This window comes from Lipotes vexillifer, unplaced genomic scaffold, assembly GCF_000442215.2.
Source record: "Lipotes vexillifer unplaced genomic scaffold, Lipotes_vexillifer_v1.1 scaffold1546, whole genome shotgun sequence".
Lineage (NCBI taxonomy): Eukaryota > Metazoa > Chordata > Mammalia > Artiodactyla > Lipotidae > Lipotes > Lipotes vexillifer.
Genome location: NW_006780757.1, coordinates 125,978 through 135,621, shown reverse-complemented (window position 1 = coordinate 135,621; position 9,644 = coordinate 125,978). Strand labels below are relative to the sequence as shown.

General features: G+C 45.2%; 1 protein-coding gene across 1 annotated transcript in view; it reads left to right on the top strand.

Annotated features, from left to right (window-relative positions):
• Positions 1 to 9,637, top strand: part of CD34 (CD34 molecule) — a 22,362-nt gene extending 12,725 nt beyond the window's left edge. The window contains exons 5-8 of the mRNA XM_007454154.1: positions 7,559 to 7,709; positions 8,163 to 8,215; positions 8,536 to 8,700; positions 9,300 to 9,637. Coding sequence (XP_007454216.1) covers positions 7,559 to 7,709; positions 8,163 to 8,215; positions 8,536 to 8,700; positions 9,300 to 9,314 — 384 coding nt within the window. The 3' untranslated portion in view covers positions 9,315 to 9,637. The remainder of the gene's footprint in view (positions 1 to 7,558; positions 7,710 to 8,162; positions 8,216 to 8,535; positions 8,701 to 9,299) is intronic.
• The last annotated feature ends 7 nt before the right edge of the window (positions 9,638 to 9,644 follow it).

The window sequence follows — 9,644 nt, the reverse complement described above, 5'->3', positions numbered from 1 at the left end:
TATATATATATATATATATATATATATATATATATATATATATATATTCAGATTTAAGTTTGCTTTTATGTTAAGAAATTCTTCATGAAATATAAACCAGTCCCTAAAATATCAATTTATTTATTATTATTTTCATATAACTCTTTAATATACAAAGAATTTTTTTGCTGTAAATGCTGCATTCTCCATATAACCATTTCCCCTAGAATTATTTATTGCATGATCCTCTCCTTTATTGATTGGAATGCTTCCTTTAGTGTGTATTAAGTTTTTATATGTCCTAGGGCGTGTTCTTCAGAGAGATTTTATTTGTTTAGTTTATCTTTCTTTTTTGGCCTGTTTTAAATTTTTTAATTATTATACTTTTATATTATGGCACTTTTAATATCCAGCCAAGCAGGTCTTTGCTTATTACACTATAAAAATGAAAGGCATTTTTCATCTATTCTTTTAGAAAAACTATAGAAACACCTATTCAAGATTCAAAAAAAACACAAAACCATTAAAATTTTAATTGGAACTGCTCTAAAATCCCTCTATTTTTTTCTGGTTTTCTTTGGTATTGTTCAGTATCTTCTTTTTTTAGTTTTTAAAATGTGTTTTCCTTAGGTTTTCTGGATTTCTTAAGGTTTATTTATAATATAGATTTTTCCATGATACATTCCAATTGATTTTTCTGGTATATTGGAAAGTTCGTTGAGTTTTTAATATTTATCTTGGGTCTAGTCATTTTCTTTAACTTGTTTATTAATTCCAGGAGCTTTTTAGCTGATTATTTTTCATTTTTAACATAAGCTATTGTGTTATTTCTCATAATGTGTTGCTTTTCTCCTTTTTAGTAGTTATGCCTCTTCTTTCAGTTTCATGTCTTATTGCATTGGTAAACTGTACAGCATGGTGTTAATTTTTAATGATGATAGCAGACCTCCTTGCTTTGTTTCAGTAAATCCAATTTCCTGACAGTAACAATTTCCTGGATGAAGGATAAGATGACAGGAAGAGTGGTATTTACTCATAGAGAAAAAAAAACGTTTTCTTACAAGGTGGGAATCCATTTAAGGGAACCATATATATGATGTGTGACATGCATAGATTGGAAAGAGCCTGAGCAAATACTGTAGTCTGTAGAGGGCATTAAGTTACTTATTTTGTCCACTCTGACTATTGGTATCTTATTCATGGTTATCAGTTGGGTCATTGTGACTCACAGGTCTTTTAAAATAATACCTAAGAAAATTATTTAACTTACAATTTTAAAAAAACAACACAAATTTTGAAGACATAGGTTCACACAATGGAATAACTAAGTGCAATCTGCAAAATAGTTAAGCGTGAATATACAACGTACAAGTAACATTCTGTGTGTTTCTGACGCTGATTTTCAACTCTAGTCATTTAAAAAAACTTTTTTGCCCAACACTTTGATAATTATAGCCAAGAAAAATGACCATCTTCTCTCTCTCTTTTTGTATCATCTTGGTTGAGCACTTATTTTCTTGTGCATCACAGTGGGCTGTGCCAGAATGCTAATTCTTTGTACAAACGATTTAGAGCTAACTGCAGAGGATTCATTCTAAATGTCTGTCCACTGCTCTTCAAAGTTCACATTTAACGAGGGTCATTGTACAAGACAAGTGCCAGAAACTTACTGCTACTCCAGAAATTACTCCTCTTTCTGTGCTGCAGTGTCTTTCTCTCTGAGGTCTTTACTGTCTACTTTATTCTGTGCCACAGCTAAGGTCTGCACTCTACTCAATTTGGAGAGGATCTGCAAGTAGGGACGTGAAAAGATAGCAACTCCTCCAATATCCTAAAGAAGGCTTCTGCACTGCCCGTGATGAATCAACTCTATGGCAGCGCCTGTGTAGTGCTATTGTTTTCCTTTTCCTTCCACCACCGTCGATACCCCTGTCTTCCTGAGGGTTCCTCTTCCCCAGCCCCCAAGCAGCATTGCCTCCCAAGGTAATTTTCTTCAGTCAGCAATCCTTGTTCCAGAATTTTGGGCCACAGCTCCTGATTGTGTCCCAGATTCCTTTTCCTTGAGTCCTACTGCATGCTTGTCTGATAATCAATCTGTTCCAAAGTGGTGTAGTGTCTCCTAATTTTCCTTAGGTTGCATTTGTACCTTTGGTGTCAGAGAGCCCTACCACACCGGTTCTAATCGAGGGAAACTCAGGCCTAATGAGAAGCATGAAAGACATGGGTTCCTCTAACATCACATCCTTGAGTACTTATGTAATGTTCTTATGCTCTTCCATCTAGTATATTCCCATAACAGAAGTATGCATGCATTGTTCTCAGCTATCCAGACACTCATTTTGCAGTGGTACAAAGTGAGTATCCTACCTGTTAGCTCTTGCTATGGGGATTATTTAGGCCTGTCTTCTGTACATGCATTCTGTAGACATTTCTATCCCAACTACTCTCCTTTTGCTCCTCATACTTCACCTCTAGGCAGAAATCACCTATTTCAGCCAGAGGGAGGGAAGGCAATCCCATACTCCTGTCAAGCACCTGTTACCACATCTCAGAATCTTCATTAGCAGAACGCACCACCCTATGTCTGACTTGCATTCTCTCCACTGCAATATCAGGTTAATTTAGTTTTTGTGGTTGTGGCTTCCCACATAATTTCCAAAACGTGAGATTACTTTATTCTCTTATGCTATAGCTATTGGTCCAGGGGAATCTACCAAGGAATCATTTTAATGGTGATAAAATACACATAATATAAAAATTTACCATTTTAAGTGTACAGTTCAGTAGTGTTAAGTACATTCACATTGTTGTACAATCAATCTTCAGAACTCTTTTCATCTTCCAGAACTGAAACTCTCCACCCATTAAACAGCTCCCCATTCCCCCCCTGCTCCCAGCCCCTGGAAACCATGATTCTACTTTCTGTCTCTATGAATTTGACTACTCTAGGTACCTCATATGAGTAAAATCATACAGTATTTATCTTTTTGTGACTGCCTTATATCACTTAGCCTAATGTCCTCAAGGTTCATCCATGTTGTAGCATGTGTCAGAATTTTCTTCTTTTTTAAGGCTGAGTAATATTCCATTGTATGTTCATACCCCATTTTGTTTATCCATTCATTCACCTGTGGACACCTGGGTTGCTTCCACCTTTTGGCTATTGTTAATAATGCTGCTATGAACATGTCTGTTCAAATATCTCTTCAATACTCTTATTTCATTTCTTTTGGGTATATACCCAGAAATGGAATTGCTGAATTATATGGTAGCTCTATTTTTAAAATTTTGAAGAATCGCCATACCGTTTTCCACAATAGCTACACCATTTTATATTCCCAGCAACAGGGCACAAGAGTTCCAGTTTCTCCACATGCTCACCAATATTTGTTATTTTCTGCTTTTGTGATAGTAGCCATCTTAATGGGTATGACGTGTGTTTGATTGGCATTTCCTAGCGATTAATGATGTTGAGCATCCTTTCATGTGCTCACTAACCATTTGTATATCTTCTTTGGAGAAATCTCTATTCAAGTCCTTTGCCCTCCAGTTTGTTTTTCAGAACTACCTTTCTTCAGAAACACATATGTTTATATGCAGAAGTTGTATTTTCTCCGCTAGCTCACATCACCCTTGTTCTGTCACGTTTACTTCATTGGAGGCAGGTTGCCTCCGGCCTCCAGATAATAGCCCCAGCCCTCGCCTTCCTTGCCTTCTGCCCCAACACTAAAGGTCAGTTTCCATGCAGAAAAAATAACTTACAGACGGAGGACTGATGAAGACAGTGTGTCTTCTGGAAAGAGCCTGAGATCTGGGACAGCCTAACTTTTGGTCAGCTGCCCACTTGTGTGACTTGTAACAGGTCCTTTAATTACTCCAGTCTCTATATGAAAATCGGCGTTTTAGCTGCATTGTCAAACTCACACCACAGGGACAGAGAGAGGTGATTTAGCCTAGAATCTTAACATTGGGAAATATCTTAACGTTCATTTAGAAAAATACCTGTCCCTCTCTCTCCCAACTCCCATACTTAATGTGCTTCTTTAACATGTTAAGAGTCTTTGCAAAGTTTGAGAATGCTACTCTAGAAAGGTTAGGTGGTTTTATTATGATTATTATTTTTACAAAGTAACATGTGCAAGCAGATGTAGTTAGAGGTCCACCAATCTGATTCTCATGAGCAAAATGGTGAGGCTGTGGCTTCTTCCTGCCTACTCTCCCATGATGCCTGCCCACAGCCTCCCTTGGGGGAGGATGTTTATTTCAAGCATCCGGAGGAGCATTGTGCTTTGTTCAGGATCCACCTGCTCCTCTCCAGGCCCAAACACAATTCACTGATGCTGTTGGATTGCAGAGTGGGAGGGAGGCTGGCCACTCAATTCCCTTGAATTGAGTCCAAGAAACTAAACAAGGGGTGGAGGGACCCTGTGTAGAAGCCAAACCACTTGGGATGTTAAGACGAACAACAATTCACTGAGTTCTTGTTTGTTTGGTGTTATGCTTCGTGCAGTCTGAGTTCAAAATTATGTAATGTACACTCACTCCGCCCACTAAGAAGTCTTATAGTCTAGTCACAGAGAAATGACAGTAGCAGTAAGGCAGAATGTGATTAAACATCGAAGTGTGGACAATATAGTCTATGAGGTATTGCTATTATTAATAGTAATAGTAACAGCTGCTATTTATCCAGTGCCAATTTGGTTCCAAGCGCCTTGCCAGGCACTCTTCATACAGCAGCTCTTCAGTCACCAGCCCTACTGAGTCTTCAGCTGAGGAGCCTGACACTCAGATGAGTTGCATGACTTGCAAAGAATCTAGTTAATAGCAGAACAGGGGCTGATACCCAGTCTAAGGGAAGATAGGACTGGCTTCCCTGAGGAGGTGAGTTGGAATTGAGTCTTGAAGGATGGGAATCCAAGGGGGAAAGCCATGTTCTTCACTGCAACCAGGGCTGTGAAGGTCTCAGGCTCACACACTCCTGGGCTTCCTCGTGGTGCTACCCCCACTCCCAAGGCCCTTCGCTGCCAGCTTCTCCTGCATACATGCTACCCATTCTTCAAGGCCTATTTCAGGATGTTTCTGATAACCCCAAACCAGATGTATGCTCACCCTCCTTTGAATGTCCATAGCAGTTGTCTGTGCCTTTCTTAGGGTTCTTGCCATGTAACTAGCTCTGTTAACTCTTAGTCTCTTTGTGCCTCAGTTTCCTCACCTATAAAATGGGGAGAATAATAGTATCCATCTCGTAGGGTTGTGTGAGGCCTAAATGAGTCACCATGCATAAAGCACTTAAAATAGGGCCTGAGACATAGGAAGCATCGTTTATCCTCATGGCCATGCATATACAGTGAGAGCTCTGATCATGTGGAATTCATTGCCACACCTGTCCCCCCCGCCCCCCCGCCCCCATACCTGACACACGTGCAGAGGGTTTCACACAGTGTCTCATATTCGGGTCGTGATCACTGTCAGAACAGCTGAATCTGGTTGAGGAATAGCTTCCTAGGACTCAGCAGGCTGAGGAGGTGCCCCCTTGTTCGGCTTGTTTAGATTATGCAGGAGCCCTGTCCCTCTGCCTCTCTCAGGAACAAGACGCATTTCAACCAGAGACACTTCAGAAGCCCGGAATCATCCAGGCAGGAGTTTCCCTCCACCTCATCCAGAAAGCGTGGTGCTGGGGAGGGTGAGGTGCTCATGGAGAGGCAAGGCAAGGCTCTCCAAAGGGACACGAGCCCAGAGAGGAGGAAGACTGCTGATCATATCAAATGTGGAGCCCAGACTCCCCACAGCAAATGCTGTTGTGAAGAGCCTCTATCCAAGGACTTCCTTGGACACCTGCATCGTCTATCCTTTTCCTGAGGGGGAAGCAGCCGTGGCCTGAGAATTCATTTCTCTGTAACCTTGGCTCTTGGGGACCTTCTGAGGCTACTGTTGGAGTCTTCTCTCTGTGATCTGGAGGTTAGGTAGCCCTGCTCTCTGGCCTCCCCAAAGCCTCGAATTCCAGCTGGCAGGAGAAAGCTGGACGTGAGGCCAATCTTTTTTTTTTTTTTTTTTTTTTGGTACGCGGGCCTCTCTCTGCTGTGGCCTCTCCCATTGCGGAGCACAGGCTCCGGACGCGCAGGCTCAGCGGCCATGGCTCACGGGCGCAGCCGCTCCGCGGCATGTGGGACCCTCCCGGACCGGGGCACGAACCCGTGTCACCTGCGTCGGCAGGCGGACTCTCAACCACTGCGCCACCAGGGAAGCCCCGTGAGGCCAATCTTGACCTTGTCTTGTGCAGGAGCAAAGGAGCCTGGGTTTTCCTGCCTTCGGTACGCGGGCCTCTCACTGCTGTGGCCTCTCCCATTGCGGAGCACAGGCTCCGGACGCGCAGGCTCAGCGGCCATGGCTCACGGGCGCAGCCGCTCCGCGGCATGTGGGACCCTCCCGGACCGGGGCACGAACCCGTGTCACCTGCGTCGGCAGGCGGACTCTCAACCACTGCGCCACCAGGGAAGCCCCGTGAGGCCAATCTTGACCTTGTCTTGTGCAGGAGCAAAGGAGCCTGGGTTTTCCTGCCTCGGGCCATAGCAGTAGGAAAATACCCAGGCTGCTTTCCAAGCTGGGAGGGCCCTCTGGCCTTGCCCTGAGGAACAGTCCTGCTCCACAAACAGGAAGCTTTCTTCTCCACGGAGGCTCAGTTCTGATGCCCCTCACACGCCCCAGCAGTTTTCCCCTAACAGGAAAGCTGTCAGAGCCGTTCAGGCATTTCCTCCCCTGCCATCTGCCATCTGGACAGAGGAGAAAGTCTTGGTTTTGATTCCTTTTCTGTGCAGGGGAGGCCACTCCCTTTGGAGGCTATTGAAATAAATCCTGGAGGTCTGAGCACAGGGTGCTGGAGGGGCACAGTCAGTGATTCCAATTCATCCCTTTTCTGGGACTCAACTGTTGAAGAATAATCAAGAGTTTGTCTTCAGAGTCCGAGTGCCTGAGTCCTATGTCAGCAACCTGGAGCAATCTGTCGCCCTCATGTAAAACTGGGTTCCATGTTTCTAATGGGAAGGGGGAATGAAGACTAGACAAGAACGCCACTGGAGTTTGAGCCGTGCTCTTTGTGAGACCCCTTGGAGAGTAAGAGGGAAGGGACTGAGGATCCTGTTGCGTCTATGGTCATAAATTTGTTCTCTATTCCTCACCTGCCTTAGCTTTTCCTTCAATATTTGGGGATTTTCTCTTCATTAGTATTGCATTATTAATATTTTCCGTTATTGGTAATTTCTTTTGAATTTAATTTGAATACTATATGTTTACATGGGCAATCCTTCAGTCAGATGATGTTTCCTAAATTCATTCTCTGACTTCTTACAGTGCCACCTAAGACCACCTTTTGGTCCTGGAAGATTTTGGAGTTTTTATCTTATTGTGTTTTTGCACATAAGAAGTTTGCAAGATTTTTTTCTTCAGTTGGAATTTTAGAAAAAAAAGGATTCTTCTTGTTTTGAGGGTAGCAGTGTGATTAGAATTATTGCCTGAGACTCTGGATGCAGTTCAGAGTATACTAGTAACCTCCTCTCCTCACCATTTTTCTCTGTCATCCCAGGAGGAGTTTAAGAAGGACAATGGAGAGGAACTGACCCGAGTCCTGTGTGGGAAGCAGCAGGGTGAGGCCAGGGCCGGGGTGTGCTCCTTGCTCCTGGCCCAGTCTGAGGTGAGGCCTCACTGCCTGCTGCTGGTCTTGGCCAACAGAACAGGTAAGGGGCACACTGAAGTCTAGGGAGGCAGAGGGGCTGAAGTTAGAGGATCCTGGGTAGAAATCAGGCCTCTTCACTCTGGCCTCCCCAAAGCCTCGAATTCCAGCTGGCAGGAGAAAGCTGGACGTGAGGCCAATCTTTTTTTTTTTTTTTTTTTTTCGGTACGCGGGCCTCTCACTGCTGTGGCCTCTCCCATTGCGGAGCACAGGCTCCGGACGCGCAGGCTCAGCGGCCATGGCTCACGGGCGCAGCCGCTCCGCGGCATGTGGGACCCTCCCGGACCGGGGCACGAAACCGTGTCACTCAGAGAGCACAGATGCTAGGGAGCAGGGCTATGCTGACTTTGGGAAAGACCCTCCTGAGACGGACGCTCACCATCAGAGCATCTTCTAGAATAGTACAGGGTGAGCTGTTCCACCTTCTAGATCCAGCAACCTCTGTTTCTAATTCTAGAACTTTCCAGCAAGCTCCAACTTCTGAAAAAGCACCAGTCTGACCTGAAAGAGGTAAGCTCTGTGAGATGAGGGGTCTCAGGGGAATTCACTGGAGCAGGGGAGAAAGTAATTATATTCTCCAGACCTGCCCTTCCTACCTCTCCACCCTTCTCCAATAGTCCTTTCCCTTCTATGTTTGAAACAAAATGTTACAGTGCAGCTTAATTAAGAGATTCCAGTCTTAAGTCCTGTTTAGAAAATCCCTGAGGTCCATGTCTTCTTGGGTTTATTCACTGTTGAGTCACACACAGGGTCTAGCATGGTCTGGGCTCCTTGTCTAAAACCCACGTTCCACAAATGACAGGCTCTCTTTTTTGTCTCTTCTCTTCAAGCTGGGCATCCAAGGCTTCACTGAACAAGATGTCGGGAGCCACCAGAGCTATTCCCGAAAGACCTTGATTGCACTGGTCACCTCGGGGATCTTGCTAGCTGTCTTGGGCACCACGGGCTATTTCCTGATGAACCGCCGCAGTTGGAGCCCCACAGGAGAAAGGCTGGTCAGTTCTAGGGTCCAGGGCAAAGAAAATGGGAAGCTAGGTCTCCTGGGGAGGTCCATGAATGCCATGGAGGGGGAGGAGGAATACCAGAAAAGGCACTTCTGTGCCCTCACAAGGGAATATGCGTGTATGCACATTACTGTATCCATGGACAAGTCAAAACAATATATAGCAGATTGGGAAGGGGGCACTAACTGGGGCCCTAGTCCCTGTGGTAGCAGATGGTTCTGTCATCTATTCATCTGTCAGCAGATGGTTTATCTGTCAGCAGATGGTTCTGTCATCTATTTATTATTTTGCCTGGAATAGTTTAGCTGGGTACAAACCAGAACAGGCTGCCAAATCAGCCACTTATTTGCAAGCGTGTTAAAAGCCCATGGGCACCAAGTGGCTCACAAGGGGACACATGGAAGGAAAATCTACTCTTGACGTGTTCCAGATGAGAGAGGACAAGGCCAGGGTTTGACTTTTGGCCTCTGGCCCTTTACCTCCTCTGGGGAGGTTATTGCACCCTGGGGACTGCCTAGTTTCTGGCGGGAGCTGGCTCTTGAACTGCCGTGGCACGGTGTGGTGCCTCTCCTCTGTCCTTTCTCCTCTAGGAGCTGGAACCCTGATCGCTCTTCAGGAAGAAAGGAGTCTGCACATGCAGCTGCAACCTCCATCTTCCCCTCCCACTCCCTTCCTCTTCCTCCCACCCCCTTCCTGCTGCCCTGCTTACGAGATAATGCTCCTTTATTTATACACCATCTAGGGCGAAGACCCTTATTACACGGAGAACGGTGGAGGCCAGGGCTATAGCTCAGGCCCTGGGGCCTCCCCTGAGGCTCAGGGAAAGGCCAGTGTGAATCAAGGGGCTCAGGAGAACGGCACCGGCCAGGCCACCTCCAGAAATGGCCATTCAGCGAGACAACACGTGGTGGCTGATACAGAACTGTGACGGGGGG